The sequence below is a fragment of the Parasteatoda tepidariorum genome, chromosome 4 (genome assembly GCF_043381705.1).
Source record: "Parasteatoda tepidariorum isolate YZ-2023 chromosome 4, CAS_Ptep_4.0, whole genome shotgun sequence".
In the NCBI taxonomy this organism is placed as follows: Eukaryota; Metazoa; Arthropoda; class Arachnida; order Araneae; family Theridiidae; genus Parasteatoda; species Parasteatoda tepidariorum.
In genome coordinates, this window is record NC_092207.1 from 79,315,701 (window position 1) to 79,334,445 (window position 18,745).

Here is an 18,745-nt window from a genome sequence, read left to right on the forward strand (position 1 = left end):
ATTTTTTTTTTCCCTCATAAGATTTTAGGATTTTTTGTTCTTTTTTGAAAGATGTTTACCTTACCATCATTTTGAAAATAATCATTAGTGTATTACTTCGTCTTTTCTTCTTTTTAAGATTATTTCCAAATATATTATTTTTTTTAGTTGGGTTTAACAATAAAAAAAACGGCTTTTTGTAGCGATTCAGAAAACCGGAAAAATCAGTTATCCGGAATAGTGATGGTCCTGATCGTTCCAAATAATCGGTTCTCTAGTTTAATATATATATATATATTTATATTTAATACTTGCATGTAATATTTTAGTCATCTACTGAGGAATAACAATCACACTAAACTGAGAACATGAGTCACTAAAGTATCCTTTGTCACATTTAACAGGAAATAGCTACCTGACCCCAGTAATGAAAATAAGACAATTATACTTGGAAAAAAATTCAGAGTGAAAGTTCAAACATAAAATTATCAGTTGAGAACAACTTTTCAGTTTGTTAAACTTGTACATGAAAAATCTTCTCTAGTAAAAATTTTCTTTGAAAAATCTTCTCATTCGTAAAATTATCTGCAATTTTAGGTTTAATTCCGAATACTGTTACACATATTTACTTTGTCAGGATTATTCTCTACCGGTTAAATTTTTATAAGTATCTTTTTTTAGAGAGGGGGAGACATTAATAAATTTTTTAAGTGTTTTTAAATTTTAAAGTTATTTTTAAATAAATAAATTTCTTTTTTTAAAAAAAAACAGACCAAAACACTTTAAATGCTTATTTTCTCATAATTTTCAGTTTAAAATTATAGAAAAAAACATTCAAGCGATTTATCAATTAATCATTTCTTGTTAACTTGTACAGGGATTGCCTTTTAGCATGCCTTTAATTATTTTTATGAACTACAAATTTGTCTCATATATAAATAGTTTTGAGAGGGTAATTTATAAATTGTTGAGGATAAAATTCAGTTATTGCATAAAATACATAGTTATTACAAAATTTGTACATTTGATAAATATTTACAATGTTGAATGAGCGCCCTTTTAAACCTCAAAGTGAACTTTTCAGAGAGGAAGTGCCCTGTCCTTCTTCATTCTTACTGAAAACACTGTATATATATATCTAAACTGGATTTTTATTTTATTTCTTAAATAGCAAATGGTAATGTTACCAATATCTTTTAAGTAGAAAAGTCAACAAAAATTTTATACAACAGTTAACATAGTTTTCCAAATAAAATAAAAACTGCCTAAAACATATTCCTAATAAAAAAATTAACAACAATTTTTTAAAGAAAATTTTAAAAAACTTATCAGGTCAAGTTAGAAACTAAGTTTTTAATTTAAAAATCAATTGTAAAAAAGATTTTTAAAAAAAATGTAAAATAACAAACAATAAAATTAAAATTGCAAAAACACAGGCAGTGAAATAGTAAACTTAAAATAACATTTCATAATCAGAACACAACAAAATATATATTAGCTGCTCATAAGTTCTAAAGTAAGTCCTTCCTCATCTTTAGTCCTGATACTGATCAGCAATAAATTAACAATTATCACATAAACACGTGTCAAAAATTTAAAAATATTTTTTTTTGTATTTCCTAAATGGTTAATACTGGAGAAAGCAAATAAATATTTTATAAACCTAAACAACATAAAAAGAGAACAAATTATGCTTCACATTTAGTCAAATAATTTTATAATGAAACTAAAACTATACCATGTATATTTATGTACTCTTTAAACGTTGTTTAGATTTATACATATACAGCACAAAGTTAATCTTTTCTTTACTTGGAAAATGTTATCAATTTACAATTCTTCAAAAATTTCAAATTAAATCAGATATATCAAGAGTTTGAGATTCTGAGTTAGTAAATTGTGGAAAGGGAAATAGATCATGAGTCTGAGTCTCAATATTAACACTTAATCGTTCCTTCTCAGCACAAGCATCAATCATGTTTTGAACATAGTTATCATTAAAAAATGCGTAAGGATCTGGATTCAGCTCAGCATCAGCCAATGAAAAATCAGTCTGAATCTCTATTGAATATTGATCAGGAGGACTCTTATCAAGATCAGGAAAATCATCCCAGGGAGTTTGAGTTTCAGTATCAGAAAACTCCAACAAATCATACAAAGCAAAATCATCAGTAGTTTGTGTTTCCATGTTAGCTAGCAGGCTAAAATCTAATTCAGTGTTAGAAATGGTTTGAGTATGAATGTCAGACAAAACAGGATGATCGGTTGCAACTGGCTTGGTGCAGTTAGAAAATATATCGAAAATTGGACAATTTTTATTTTCTAAAGTACTCTCAGAAGACATATGTGTAAAATTATTTCTCATTTTTGTCAGTTTATCATCTTTAGTAATGGTATCTGTAGAAAATAAATCAAACTCAGGTAGAGGAACACAAAAATTGCTATCTTGCAATGCAACAAGAGAATCCTGGGGCATATCATTGTTTATAATAAAGGGTTGCTTGCACTGCTGCAGCGATGAAAGAGGATCTGCAGGCACCTGATTGGACAATTCAAAGGGCTGCTTGCAAATATCACTCTCATAATCCTTTTTAATTGTTTCAGCCCAATCAAACAATTCTTTATCGGTAATAGTTTGCGAATCACACAAAACTTTACTCGCATAGTAGTTGGTTTGTGTGCTCATCGTGTTTCTAAACAATGAAGTTTCTGGGTTTTGCAATATCAAATCTTTAAAATTGGGCCACACAGATTGTCCAGCGCCTTGGTTTTCGGTAAATAGACAAGGTTCAGTTGTTATTGCCACAGACTTTCTTCTAGATCTTTTACGTTTGATTTTCACCACAGCACTCTCAGCAGTCTGAGTGTGAGTGCTTTCATTCCGCACTGCAGATGATGTTTTTGATTTCCTACGGCTGCACTGAGATGCCCTTGATTCCAGAGTTTTAGACAAACATTCCATTTCATTACAGGTTTGTGTAGCAATAGATACTTGCATTTGTCTAACATTACTTTCTCCTGTGTCAGAAGGAAGTTCTGTTTCACTGAATGTTTGAGTTGCAACTGCTTTCATAGTTGAACTAACAGTGTTAACGGGCTGCAAATTAATAATATGAGAGCTACACTTTTGTGAATTAAGATCAGTGTCATTTGAAATAGATATTTCTGAAGGAAGTAGTGTAGATTCATACTTGGTGCAAGGAGGAAAATAAGACACATTTTCCTCATTATGCATGTGATTTTCTACAGTTGAGGTCGTAAAAAAGCGTGATTCAGAAACTTTTGGAAAAATAGGACGAGGATGAAGAGCAGAACGTTCACATTTAATACCTTGAGCAATGGCTACGGGTTGGAAAAGTAGTATAACAGGATTTTCCATCGATTCATTAAAGGGTTTTGTTTGTTTCCTGGAAAAAGTAAGAACAAAATAAAATAAATTTCTGCATACTCATTTTCTAAAGAAATCATAATACTAGCATAAAATTTCTATAATTGAAAAGCTTTTTATTAAATAATCAGGTAGTTTTTTATTTATAGTAATTATGAGCTCAAAATTGATGTTTGGAAATAAAAATGTGACAGTATAAAATTGTGATATAAAAACAATATTTAGGATACAATAATTATACATATGTATCATTATAATATTGCACAAATATAGAAAATTCAAGGTTGAAAATAAATGTGAATATTTATAAATTGTAAGAAATGAGTAGGCTTAAAAATAGCCAACTCTTTCTTTTATTTGAATATAGAGCAAAATATTGAGCAATTTCCTATCAATACTAATGTTAAAATTTAACCTATAAATTGGACATTTTGAGAATTTTTTTGTTAATTCGAAATGTGGGAAAATAAAAAGTTAATGGATATGGACAAATATTAGTTATAATACCAGGTATAATATATACTGCTATAAGCCATAAATAACAAACGACTATATCAATAAATAAATAAAAATGGGTTAATAGTATTCACCAGGTTTTTTCCACAGTTTCTACCAGTAAAAATCCAACCCTAATAAAAGGTGCTTTTTTTTTCATTCGCTCTCTGCTTTAGGAATGGTTTGTAAGGAAGCTCATGTTAAATATTGTGAAATGTAAATTTTGTTAGGAACTTGTTTCTAATTGAGTGATGACATTTTAAAAAAAATTGTTTTTCTTTGGCTTTTATGTGCCGCATAGGTTTTATTTTTAAGTCTTTTGAAAATGTTTAATCCAATTTTTGCATCATCATCTAAAAAAAAAGTGAGAGTTTATCCATCAAAAAATAAAGTTGAGATTTTTAAAAATTAAGATGAAGGTTTGTCCATAAAATTGCTTAGTGAGTTTTACAATAGTGGTTTATCTACGATTTATGACATTAAAAATCAAAAGAAAGATTTACTTAAGTTTTTTTCGAGGTGAGAGTAACTAGATGAAACGAGCTCACACAAAATCTTGCATCAATCTAAAAATGACGTATGTAAAAATGCTAATAGAGTGGATAAGGCAGAAGAGATCTGAACTGTTCCCATTAAGTTGGCAAATAATAATGGCTCAGGCCAAAAACTTCTACCACGTTTTTGGAATAGAGAAAAACTGTGAATATACCATTGGATGGTTTGCCCATTTCAAACAATGTCATGGACTTCGTTTCACAAAACTTAGTGGAGAAAAGGCTACTGCGAATGCAGAAGTGGCAGAAAATTATGTTGAAACAGTTTTGAACCTCGTTCAAACTCAAAATTGAACTATGCATCGATTTTTTAATACTGACGAGACTGGACTTTATTTAAAATATCTTTCCGCTACAGTCTATACTTCAGGGGAAACAAACCTCACCTGTTTATAAGTTGACAAAAACTTGCGCCAATGCCACTATGCAAATTAAAACTTATCGTGATTGAAAAGACTAAGAATCCTTGTTGTCTAAAAGAGGCTCAAGTGTTTCCAGTTTGTTACAAGGCTAACAAAAAAGCGTGCACAACACACAAACTATTTACTGACTAGTTTGGAAATGAATTTGTCCCAAAATCTCGGCACACGGGTCACCCAATGATTGTAAAATTGTTTTATTTTTTAACTATTGCACGGCACATCTCCTCGCAGCTGTGCTAAAAGTAAATAATGTCGACATTGAATTCCTGCAACAAAATTATACATCACTCATTCAGATTTTGAATCAAGGCGCTTTATAAGTGCCACTTTAAAGTTGATTTAATGAAAAAATGATTGATTCAGCTAATGAGGAGAAATCAAAACAAGATTTCCAGAAATCATTTAATGTAAAGGAAGCGATATGGCTAGCTACAAAGGCCTAAAACTCAGTGACACACTATACCTTAATACATGGTGCAAGTTAATAACCACATCGAGCTTTTTAAAGATGATTTAGATGAATTACCTTTTGAATGTTTTAAACTTTTTCATGAGAAAGCCCCTATAGAAAGAATTTTTAGAGTACATTAAAGAGTGGATATTAAAAGGTATTTTCATGGAGTCTGATATTGATGAATGTTTCAACACTGACAACAATGAATTGTCAGGCGCTGAGATGATTAAGATGGTTTTGAATCCCGACTCTGACAACTTAGAAGAAAGCAACGAAGAACTTGAAATCCAAGAAGTCCATCCTTTTATTTCAAACGAACGATGTATTAAGTTGATCAAACAACTGATTAAGGAGATCGTGCAAAGACCCTTTGTTGACGAATCTCACATTATGTCAGTTTATAAGATTCAGTAGTTGTTTATGCGACAAATGCTAAATTTTCATGAACTGAAAATGGATCAGTTTTTTTAAAGATAAATGTTGACATATATTTTTTCATTTTACCTTTTTTGTTCATTTTATATTAAGCCTGTATATATTTTTTTATTTCAATAAAAGTTTTTTTTCTTTTTATCTCATTAAATTTATGTATATTACTTTAAAAGTTGGTTTTTAAAGTTGGTTTTTATAAACAATAAAAAAGGTCTTTTGTAGAGATTCAGAAAACCGGAAAAATCTGTTATCCGGAATGGGGATGGTCCCAATTGTTCTGGATAATTGGTTCACTATAGAATTATATGAGTAGAAGGTCATTAAAATTTAAGATTTTAAGGAAAGCTTATTTTTCATAAATTTTGTATTTAATATGATTATACATTATATTTGTTTTTTTTTTAATTCTATGATTATTTTTTGAATTTAAATAATTTAATTTTAATCATTTAAAAATTATCTTTGAATTATTATTTTCCTTTTTTTAAATTGAATTCAAATTAAAAAAAAGTCTAGTGTATCACAGTTGTGCTTAATTTATTACTATGCTCCAGTAAACTCTTAATTTTTTAATAACCAGTCATAACCAGAACTCCTAATTTTTTTATTAGATTTAATGCAAAATCAAAATTTTAAAAAATACAGCAGGTTGAAATGCAAGGTAACTAATGACTTCATGGAAGCATAACTTCCTCCCAAAGTATAAAATTTCATGTATATTTAAAAAAATCATAATCAAAGTTTTTTAAAAAGTTGCCATAAGCATCACTGTCATTATTTCAAATTTTTAGATTTCATAGAAGTTTGCCGAAAATATAGATAAAATCTGCCACTATTTTCTTTTTAATAAGAGCTTTTCTACAAACATGAAATTCAGTATACCACTTAAGAAATTTTTTTCGACTTATGTTTCCAAAATAATAAAAAGAGAGGGGGAAAAAACCTCTTTAAAACTAGCTATTCAAGTAACGAACATCATTTTTAAAACTTACTGCCTAAATTTTGTGGGAATGTGGACGGGCAATTTCTTAAAATTTCTGCGACGATTTTTGTTTGTTTATATGTATGTATGCAGGTATGAATATATGTATGCAGGTATGTATATATGCATGTATGCATAAAATCAACCCTCTCATGACCAAACTATGGGAATCATAAATTCCTAGATTGCAGTTACCCTCTATAAATTGGATGTCAGAAATCTGAATCCGCTAAAAAAAGGGTATGTTTATTCAGAAAAAGTATTTTTTGTGTCTGATTTCATAACTTAAAATATCATCTGCATAAATTAATTAGCATATTCGAGCTCACCCACTTGAACCTTTAAGATTGAGTCCTAGAACGTGAAGATCCAATCATTAGATCAAAAATAATTCAGGGTCGTCTGTTTGTTTTTTGGCTCACTGTACATATATATATATATATGTTAGAAGTGTTATAAAAATAATGACTATTTGAAGTGGAAAAATAAATTAATAGTAATGCTTTCTAAAAAAAAATCTAAGTTAAAGAAAGAAAACACCTAAAAAAAAATAGGAAAAAAGTGTAAAACATAAGAAATACAACATTTGTTTTTATGCTAGACTTACGATTTGTTAATAGGTACAATATGATCAGGAAGATTGTGACCACTTCTGCGAGCATGAGTGAGAAGGGATTCTCGTGAGGTATATTTAGATCCACAATCACATAGCCACTCCATACCACATGTTTTTTCATGATGTTTGCGCCACCAATCTAAGCCAAAACCTTTCCCACATTTTTCACAGATAAATTTTTTTTCAGCATGGACTTTAGCAATATGCTAAAAGAAGAAATAATAAAATGTATAAAGTTGCAAGGATCTCAAACCATTATAAAGTAATGTATCACAATATAATGATAAAAAGAAACAAAATAAAGAGTGTTGCGTAATGTTTTACAAGAAATTGAGGATACAAACAAAATAATGATTGTGAATACTTTAAATAGTATTTTAAACATAAGCTTTGCAAAATTTAAAGCTCTTTATAAGCTATAGAATTTTTTTTTTTACCTTAACGTGGCTCACATAAAATGTTTACTAAATTTTAATTTTTATCTGTGACAAATACAAAAATTTCAATTTTTATCTATTAACTATGAACTTTTTGTTTAAAAAAAAAGTAGGAAATATTATTCTATTTAGATGCAAATCACTATTTTAGTAAAAGTAGAAACTGATGAAGAATTCAAAACACCATTTATAACAGGAGTCACCAACTTTTTAGCATAAGAATGATACTGATTGCTCCATTAAGCTCCAAACCAGCAAAGACATTATTTAGAACAGGGGTTAAATTAACAGTGGTTTGTTGGTCTAGGACTACTAAAAATAGGTTATAACCACTATAAAATTAATTATCAGTGTTCTCCCAGGACCTGCAATTGAAGTAAATGGATGGTAAGCTGTTTCGGTTTCTTGGTTTAATTTCCCATTTTGATTATTGCTTTTGTTACAAAATAGCATATTTTAACATAATTGTGAACATTACACATTCTCTATATTGCAATTTTTTACTGAAGTTCATTTTAATAACTTTTAAAAAAAATCTAACAGAGACTCAAAAGTAGAAAAGTGAAAATAGGTACGAACTAGTAATATATTTTACTAGCTGATCTTTTCGACCAAATTTTCTCAATTTCCATTCCAGTAAAAGATAAAGGTCACTTCCCCCTCACATTTAAAAATTTAGAAAATTTTTTCGTTTTCCACAATTTGAGGAAGACGGTTACAAAAATGCTACAATAAATTTTAATCTTCTTACCTCCCCATTTATAAGACATTTATACTCATTTTCCAACTAGCTAGCACATCATACCAACAAAAGAAATTTTGGAATGTGCACAAATTGAAAGCTAGTTAACAAGTAAGATATGTTTGGAGTGGATTACATTTGCAGGTTAAGACAAATTTAATATTAATTTTAATTTAAATGTTCATTTTAATTATGCCTACCAATTCTTGTAGTTTTTTTTTATTATTATTGTATAAGATTTACTCTAGTTGTAAACTTTAAAACATAATTTTTAAGAAAAACTGCAGCAGTGATGACAGAATAGTGAGGTAAGGGGGCCAGTTTTGGTCTGCAGGTTATAATTTGAAAACCTCTGCTTTATAGTAAAACAGGTTATTGATAGAACAGTATATAATAAAAATTATCCTTATAATTTGCACTTTAGCTAAAACATATTTTATACAAAAACAATGTTTTTTTATAAAATATTATGTTTTTGTACATCATATGTAAAACCTAATAATAATTTGGCAATTTAAAACTTGTTAATAAGAAAGAATTATGAAAGACTAAATTGTTGATACAATTCAATGAAAAATTATTGATATATAAGATTGATTTTTGTATACTTAAGTTAAAGATATATATCATAAAAAGGTATGTAATATCCATATTATATCATTTACTCAGTACAAATAGAATCATTATTAATATTTGGAAATATATATATATATAACTGAAAATACCCTAAAATCAAATTTTAAAAGAATGGATAGAATATAGATGACACTAAAATAATCATGCAATAAATGCTAAGGCACTTACTGCAATAGTTTCATGTATCTACACAGTTAATGCGTCTATAAATGAAACACTTAAAAAAAAATTTTTTTTGGCTTTGTTTTCCATAAAAAAATATATATATATTATATTAATATATGGTGTTAGATAAAAATTGCTACAGCAACACTAAGAGGAATTACAACTTATAACAAGCATGCTTCAAAAAACTAAGATTTTCAGGACTTTCTGTTGAGCATTCTAAATGAGCCTATTTATTTGAATAAAAAAAATCTCTTATATAAATTACAAATTCACCTATGTATTAAAATTGGGAGAGAGAACATCTCCATCAGGCCTTGGATGCTTACTTTCAATCTCAAAGCAAATTGTTTTTATTGACAAAAGATATAAAAATATTCTTAAATATTATAAATATTTACCTGGTTCAAAAACTTTTTTCCAGAAAAACTTTTCTCAGAACCATTATACAAACAACCAGAAAAGGGGCAGTGATATTCACCCTTCATCTTCTTAGGTTTTACTCTCTAGTTAAATATAAACAAAGAGTTTGAGAAAGATACATGTGACGATTTTATTAAAATAGCTTCAACAGGTTTATTTATTATAGCTAATCAACATTATAAAGATGTGTTAAGGAGAAGCCCAAGGAATAAAATTCTGTACAAAGCAATTTATTAAAGTCGGTCCAAGGACAGCATGTCAAACCGTTTTTCTAACTCTGAATGATTAACCGGATAAAGCTATGTACAAGTAGCACTAAGGGTAAATATTATTCATAAAACTTCCAGGTCACTACTTCTGATTTATTTTTACATCTAAGTTTGAAAAAGAGCCAACCAATATTAATATACTTATAGTGTTAATACCATAACACATTCTTTCCTTTTAATTTTAACTGTTTCTTTTAGCAGAAAATAAATTTGAAGAATGCCACAAGCATGCTATCATACTANCCCCCCCCCCCAAAAAAAAAAATTGCAAAAAGCAATATTTTTTACAAATATAGCCAAATAGGACTAACATTATAAATATGGCTAACCTAACACTTTATTGTAACTTGTGATAATAGTTTTCTAAAATTTATTTAAGGTTCACCACCTTTTAGAATTTATAAATTACAGAAAAATCTTATGAACGGTAAATTTATGCATAAATTTAAAAGCAAATCACAAGAATTTATATTCCCAGAATATCAAGCTTATTCAAGCTCATTCTCATAAATGTAACAGAGGTGGAATAATACATCGGAAGTTTTCTATATTTCTTCCAGATTTAGGAAGCTTGTTACTGTTTACATTCAGTCATCGAGCCATAGTTCATCAGTACATGAATTAAGAAAAATGTACAAATGAAACCCCAAAAATATATAATTATAAACTCAATTTAATTAATAATGTTGTAGTTCAAAAAATTACTAATTTCATTAGAAAATTATAAAATACATTAAAAAAAGAAATCCCCAATGAAACTTTTTCAATAAAATTATACTGCATGATGAATTCAAAATGATATTTAATTATGATAATTAATTAAAAATTCTAAATCTTGAAGAAAAAAAAACTCAACAAGGACAAAAACTTTAATATGAAGGGAAAAAAACTAAGTGATATGAACATAAGTTTTAAACAAAATAATTTTTTTAAATATTCACTCACCTCAAGAGGCATTTTTAAATTTCTCTCAGGGCATACATAGTTAATGCTATTTAAGAAATAAAAACAGAAAAATATCAGCACATGATTCAATCAAATCAATATAAATAAAAATATTTTAAAAGAGAGAGAGTATGCTTATGAACTAATTGAACTTAAACTTTAGCGACTGATTTTAAAGAAATTCAGTTTCACAAATGATCAATTTACTCTTTTACTACATATATTATTTTTAGCCTACCAGAACGAAACGAAGAGCAAACAGACATTACTATACAGTGCATAAACAAAAAATGGCACACCTTGAATAACTTTTGATCTAATGCTCAGATCTTCACACATGAAAACTCAATCTTAAAATAAATTAGTACAGACTTCATTTTAAGTTGCAAAATAAGACACAAAAATATGCTCTCTCTGAATAAACATACCATTTGAGAAGTTCTTGTGGAATTTACCTTTTAATGTAATGACTTTTTAAAAATTTCATAACTTAGAAACTACAAACCAATGATGCTAACATCGGTGTTTCAAGACTCTTTAAAATGATTAATGACACTTTTTAAAATGATTTAAAATCTTCTATACCTTAAAATTCAACTATTGTTAAACAAATATATATATACACACACATATATATATATATTAAAAATATTTTTTGCATGGAATTACCTTAAGACAAACAAATTAGCGTAAAGTCTTCGGAATTGGCAAAGTGCACAAAAAAAGTCAAATTAATATTAAGGGTTACAAGCCTTTAACCATTCTACAAAACAAATTATTGAGACCATATTTTCAAAATGGCATCTATCCTAATATTTTGTAGGGTCAGGAATCCAAATCCCTTGAAAAAATGGTAGTTTTGTTCAGAGAAAGAATTTTCCCATGTCTTATTTTGTAACTACCTAATATCATCAACACTAATTAACATATTTAGGGTGCAGCCTTCAAACCATTAAGATTTAATCTTAGTATGTGAAAATCTGATTGACAGATCAAAAGTTATCCAGGATATTCCATTATTTATTTTTTTGCACACAATACATTTTTAAATATAATTTACACCTCGTTTAAATCACAGCAATCATGGTTATTCCAGGAGATTTCCGTATCATGATCAGCGACAGAAAAATTGCTTAAACTTCTGGGTAGTGGCCCGCGAGAAACTAAAAAAATCATCACAGAAAGGGACCAACTTGAAAGATATAATTTATAGCCATGCTTAGGCAAGCATCTACATATCATTTTTGAAGAAAAAAAAATTTTGCAAGTTTTAAAATATATTTGGCAATTGCAGTTGGTGTGACAGATCACAATATGTAATATCCATGTCAATTCCACAATTTTTAAAATAGATTATTTAACTATTAACATACATGAATCAGGGGTCTGTCTAGGTTTTTCTGAGAGGTACCTATTTTGTGAAAATTTAGACACAATTTGTGAAAATTTAGGCATAGATAATTCATGAAAATTAAAAATTATATTAAAAAATCAGCATAAAAATATTGATTTATCATTTTACAAAAATTTTTTTTAAGAAAAAGTACTTTGTGAAACTACCGTTTTTCCTAAGTGTTTCAATGAGTTATCATACCGGGGATATTATCATACCTATGTATAAACTTCAATAAATATTGTTTTCCTAAAATAATAACAATATAGTAATTTTAAAATTTAAGCAGAAATAGAATAACGTTTTAATTGATTTACTTTGATAAGTTGCAATTTCCTATAACATCACAAAATAGCCCTGCAACCATACTTTTCTTCTGGGCGAAGCAATCATATTTCTTTTCTGAGCGAAGCAATCAATTATTATACATTATTTAAAATTGAAAAGTGTACTTGTAAGAACATAAAACTAGGTGAGAAACGAATAACATGCAATTAAGTTATAAATAAGATATTTACTTCTTATTATTAATTTGCTTCTTCCTTCAACAAACTATTTCACCTCGAAAAAAAAAAAGATTTATATCTTGACTAGTGTATAAGAGTTTGTGACACAGGTAAACTTTTGTTAAAACAAAAAGTGTGAAAAATATTAACAAATTACATCATAAAATATCCGGATATTCAATATAAGATAAACAAGGAACATAAATGTAACAAAATTCTTCAAGGCAAATTATTATAATTACCGCTTGTGTTTTTGAATTTCATAACAAATAAATCTTACTGCTTAAAACTCATACAACAACTTTATCCCATCTCCATCAATTATCGTCTGCAAAATTATCAACTGTTGCCAAATCAAATTGAAGATAACTGATATTTTCTGCTGCTTGCTTGCCTCAATTTTAAGGACCAGTCTTAGTGTATGTAATTCACGCACAACACAGCAATCACTTGCAGAGCGTCATCAAGCGAAAATGCAAACCTGATTGGTTGTGTACTTTCCAGCAACTCACCAATTAGGTTAGATGGGAGATTCTACATAGTTATGGAGAAGGCCGGTTCCATGTCTTAATCCTCCCCCCATCTCTCTCATTTACTCTGTTGTATGGGGATGCCCTGCGATAGTTTCGCTACCCCTATTCTTTTCGGTATGTGATTGCCGAAAATATTTTCCAAAATTTCCACGAAGCTTTATTTTAGTTGTTGTAGTTCATTTACGTCGTATTAGAGCTACACAATGGGCTATTGGCGACGGTCTGGGAAATATCCCTGAGAATGATCCGAAGACATGCCATCACAATTTTAATCCTCTGCAGAGGGGACGGCACCCCCACTTCGGTAGCCCGACGACCTGCACGCGAAGTCGAGCATTTTACGGTAGAACAGTTTAAAGAGGAGAGGACCACTACCGCACACCCTCGGTCCCTACGCAGACTGATCCAAGTGGTCACCCACCCGCACACTTACCGCAGCCAGTGACGCTTGACTTCGGTGATCTGCTTTGAACTGCGTCTTCACGATCAGTCCACACATGTGGACTGATCGTTAAGACTATATAGTTTCTAGTTTAAAAGTTTCTCATCTATATGAAAAATCAAGATAGAAACTAACGTACTTCCTTCTTTGTACGCCCATGGCCTACCCATTTCAACCCTTCGCTTAAGCGAAGGGTTGAAATGGGTAGGGAGTTCTACTCTAGACCACATGTAGACTATTTCACGAACTTCTACATTTTACAAGTGATAAACAAATGCAGAATATCATATGATATATCAAAACTACTAATTTTGAAAAAAAGGTTTGTTAGAATCTATGGTTAGAGTATACATTAACATTTTCCATTACTATAAAGATGTTCAGGCTCTTGGATCATAAAATTTTCTGTGGACGTTTTTTATCTGAGTTTTAGCATAGTGAATTTTTGTTTTTCGTTATATATTGGAACTATATTTTTGTAGTGATAGATGCACTACAGTACTCCTCCACCAAAATTATATTTGTGATAAAATTCGATGAACGGACACCACTAGTTGATTCTTTGCTGTTTCGTGAGAAGCCAGGAGAGCTGTATTAGCATCATCGTACTTTTTGAGTGATGATCGTGAGAGCTGTATGAAGTAAATTGTCGTGGTCGCTTTTAGCAGTCGAGTGTATACGTTGTACGTCGTGTGTGATCGAGACTAAAAAGCGACAGCGTGAGGAGGACAATGTTGCAGTACAAGTAGCTAATAGCTTATCAGTAAAGCTCTGGAGCAAATTTCACTCATCATTATAATTGGTACAACAGCCCGTGGAGGGATTTGGTGGCCTTCCCTAGAAAATTTCTTCTCGAAACCAGGTCTTGCTAGTTAAATTCAACAAATGTTTTGAAAATAGTTTTAATGGAGATCAGTAATCGAAGTTATGTAGTTCCTCTAGTTTTACTAGTTTGCGGATTTCAAGTGTCTGTGTGTGGTTAGTTGTATACAAAATAAACTCAATCGTTTCTACATCTATAGCAAGATGTAGAAACGATTTTTAAAACTTTATCCACAGTCAAAAATTTATATCTAGCAGTGAGTCTTACCTGCTTAACATTACGTGCTCTTACATATAAAAAAATTTGAATATGTTAAGATGAAAAAACAATAAAAGAAAAAAGAGAGTCGATTTCACTAACTAGAATGCTTTCAAAAGTAATTTTATCCTTTGAGATTGTTGCATTCCATTGTNCTAGTCAAATATAAACAAAGAGTTTGAGAAATAAGCATGTGACAATTTTATTAAAATAGCTTCAACAGGTTTATTTATTATAGCTAATCAACATTATAAGGATTTATTAAGGAGAAGCCCAAGGAATAAAATTTTGTACAAAGCAATTTATTTAAATCGGTCCAAGGACAGCAAGTCAAACCGTTTTTCTAACTCTGAATGATTAACCGGATAAAGCTAAGTACAAGTAGCACTAAGGGTAAATATTATTCGTAAAACTTCCAGGTCACTACTTTATTTTTACATCTAAGTTTGAAAAAGAGCCAACCAATATTAATATACTTATAGTGTTAATACCATAACACATTCTTTCCTTTTAATTTTAACTGTTTCTTTTAACAGAAAATAAATTTGAACAATACCACAAGCATGCCAAAAAAAAAAAATTTGCAAAAAGCAAAATTTTTCACAAATATAGCTAAATAGAAGCTAACATTATAAATATGGCTAACCTAACACTTTATTGCAACTTGTGATAATAGTTTTCCAAAATTTATTTAAGGTTCACCACCATTTAGAATTTATAAATTACAGAGAAATCTTATGAACGGTAAATTTATGCATAAATTTAAATGCAAATCACTAGAATAAATCTTCCCAGAATATCAAGCCTATTTACATGTCGCTTCATAAACGTAACAAAGGCGGAATGATACATCGGAAGTTTTCTATATTTCTTCCACATTTAGGAAGCTTGATAATTGTTTACACTCAGTCATCGATCCATAATTCATCAATACACATATTAAGAAAAAAGCACAAATGAAACCCCAAAAATATATAATTATAAACTCAATTTAAATAATAATATTGTACTTCAAAAGATTACTAATTTTATTAGAAAACTATAAAATACATTGATAAATAAAAAAATCCCCTATAATATTTTTTCAATAAAATTACACTGCATGATGAATTTAAAAAACATAATGATAATTAATTAAAAATTCTAAATCTTGAAGAAAAAAAAAACTTAATAAGGACAAAAACTTTAATATGAAGGAAAAAAAATTAAGTGATATGAACATAAGTTTTAAACAAAATAATTTTTTAAAATATTCACTCACCTCAAAAGGCATTTTTAAATTTCTCTCAGGGCATACATAGTAAATGCTATTCAAGAAATAAAATCAGAAAAATATCAGCACATGATTCAATCAAATCAATATAAATAAAAATACCTTAAAAGAGAGAGAGAAAGAGTATGCTTATGAACTAATTGAACTTAACCTTTAGTGACTGATTTAAAAGAAATTCAGTTTCACAAATGATCAGTTTACTCTTTTACTACATATATTTTATTTTTAGCCTACCAGTACGAAACCAAGTGCAAACAGACATTTCTATACAGTACATAAACAAAAAATGGCACACCTTGAATAACTTTTCATCTAAAGCTCAGATCTTCACACATGAAAACTCAATCTTAAAATAAATTAGTACAGACTTTATTTTAAGTTGCAAAATAAGACGCAAAAATATACTTTCTCTGAATTAACATACCATTTGAAAAGTTCTTATGGAATTTACCTTTTAATGCAATGACTTTTTAAAAATTTCATAACTTAGAAACTACAGACCAATGACGCTAACATTTTGCATTTCGGTATTTCAAGACTCTTTAAAATGCTTTAAAAATTTCTATACCTTAAAATTCAAAATTTTTTTCAACTATTGTTAAACAGATATATATATATATATATATATATATATATATACATTAAAAATATTTTTGCGTGGAATTACCTTAAGATAAAGAATTTAGCTTAAAGCCTTCGAAATTGGCAAAGTGCACAAAAAAAGTCAAATTAATATTAAGGGTTACAAGCTTTTAACCATTCTACAAAACAAACTATTGAGACCATATTTTCAAAATGGCAGCTATCCTAATATTTTGTAGGATCAGGAATCCAAATCCCTTGAAAAAATGGTAGTTTTCTTCTGAGAAAGAATTTTTCCATGTCTTATTTTGTAACCACCTAACATCATCAGCACTAATTAACACATTTAAGGCGCAGCCTTCAAACCATTAAGATTGAATCTTAGTATGTGAAAATCTAATTGACAGATCGGAAGTTATTCAGGATATTCCATTATTTATTTATTTTTTTGTGCACAATACATTTTTAAATATAATTTACACCTTGTTTAAATCACAGCCATCACGGTTATTCCAGGAGATTTCCGTATCATGATCTGCAGCAGAAAAATTGCTTTAACTTCTGGGCAGTGGCCTAAACTAAAAAAATCATCACAGAAAGGGACCAACTTGAAAGATATAATTTATAGCCACCCTTAGGCAAACATCTACATATCTTTTTTGAAAAAAAAAAATATGCAAGTTTTAAAATATATTTGGCTCTTTGGCAATTGAAGTTGGTGTGACAGATGACTTTAGGTAATATCCAAGTCAATTCAGCAATCTTTAAAATAGATTATTTAACTTTTAGCATATATGAATAAACTACACAGAAATAAAATTGACACATGTTTTTTTAGTTTTAATGAGCTATCATACCTATGTAAAAACTTCAATATATATTGTTTTCCTAATATAATAAGAATTACAGTAATTTTAAACTTTAAGCAGAAACAGAATAATGTGTTAATTGATTTCTTTTGGTAAGTTGCAATTTTCTATAACATCACAAAATAGCCCTGCAATAATATTTTTTTTCTGGGCGAAGCAATCATGTTTCTTTTCTGGGCAAAGCAATCAATTATTATACATTATTTAAAATTTGCTTGTAAGAGCATAAAACTAGGTGAGAAACGAATAATATGCAATTAAGTTATAAATAAGATATTCTTATTATTAATTTGCTTCTTCCTTCAACAAACTATTTCACCTCGAAAAAAAAAAGATTTATATTTTGACTAGTGTATAAAGAGTGTGTGACACAGGTAAACTTTAGTTAAAACAAAAAGTGTTAAAAATATTAACGAATTACATCATAAAATATCCGGATATACAATATAAGACAAACAAGGAACATAAATGTAACAAAATTCTTCAAGGCAAATTATTATAATTACCGCTTGTTTTTTTGAATTTCATAACAAATAAATCTTACAGCTTAAGCATCAACTTTATCCCATCTCCATCAATTATCGTCTGCAAATTTATCAACTGTTGCCAAATCAAATATGACTGATATTTTCTGCTGCTTGCCTCAATTTTAAAGACCATTCTTAGTGCATGTAATTCACGCATAGCACAGCAATCATCGCACCTGATTGGTAGTATATTTTCCAGCAACTCACTAATCAGGTTACGGCAATCGGAGCTGAGGAGGTAACGAGAGATAACCATAAGATAGTTTCTAAATAGTTATGGAGAAAGCCGGTTCCATGTCTTAATCCTCCCCCAATCTCTCTCATTTACTCTGTTGTATGGGGATGCACTGCGATAGTTTCCCTACCCCTATTCTTTTCGGTTATATAAGAAGTTCATTTACGTCGCACTAGAGCTGCACAATGGGCTATTGGCAACGATCTGGGAAACAACCCTGAGGATCATCCGAAGACATGCCATCACAATTTTGATCCTCTGCAGACGGGATGGAACCCCCGCGAACTGCACGCAAAGTCGAGCACTTTCCGGTAGAACAGTTTAACGAGGACCAATACCTCACACCCTCGGTCCCTACGCAGACT

General features: G+C 29.3%; 1 protein-coding gene across 7 annotated transcripts; it reads right to left on the bottom strand.

Moving 5' to 3' along the window:
* Positions 1-859: 859 nt before the first annotated feature.
* Positions 860-18,224, bottom strand: LOC107450289 (ASCIZ zinc finger protein). Of its 7 annotated transcripts, none has more exons than XM_016066049.4 (5): positions 13,081-13,210; positions 10,940-10,985; positions 9,704-9,808; positions 7,314-7,528; positions 860-3,386 (listed from the first exon to the last, which is right to left on the bottom strand). In XM_016066049.4, exons 2-5 carry the CDS (start codon positions 10,949-10,951, stop codon positions 1,829-1,831), a joined length of 1,890 nt encoding a protein of 629 aa, XP_015921535.2. In that variant the 5' UTR covers positions 10,952-10,985; positions 13,081-13,210; the 3' UTR covers positions 860-1,828. The 7 variants fall into 7 exon arrangements, with proteins under 7 accessions (XP_015921535.2, XP_071036202.1, XP_042897493.1 ...); XM_071180101.1 differs by lacking the exons at positions 10,940-10,985; positions 13,081-13,210 and adding exons at positions 16,156-16,201; positions 18,163-18,224 and having other exon boundaries at positions 1,113-3,386; XM_043041559.2 differs by lacking the exons at positions 10,940-10,985; positions 13,081-13,210 and adding exons at positions 16,156-16,201; positions 18,125-18,219 and having other exon boundaries at positions 1,113-3,386.
* Between the last annotated feature and the right edge of the window lie 521 nt (positions 18,225-18,745).

What these genes read in the sequence shown, in the direction of transcription:
- LOC107450289 (XM_071180100.1), bottom strand. Translation starts at nt 12,699, where the DNA reads ATGGTTGCAGGGCTATTTTGTGATGTTATAGGAAATTGCAACTTATCA. An exon ending in ATTTAAAAATGCCTCTTGAG is followed by an intron (nt 9,809 to 10,939) that starts GTGAGTGAATAT and finishes ATATTTAACTAG; the next exon opens with AGAGTAAAACCTAAGAAGAT. An exon ending in ATTGTACCTATTAACAAATC is followed by an intron (nt 3,387 to 7,313) that starts GTAAGTCTAGCA and finishes TACTTTTTCCAG; the next exon opens with GAAACAAACAAAACCCTTTA.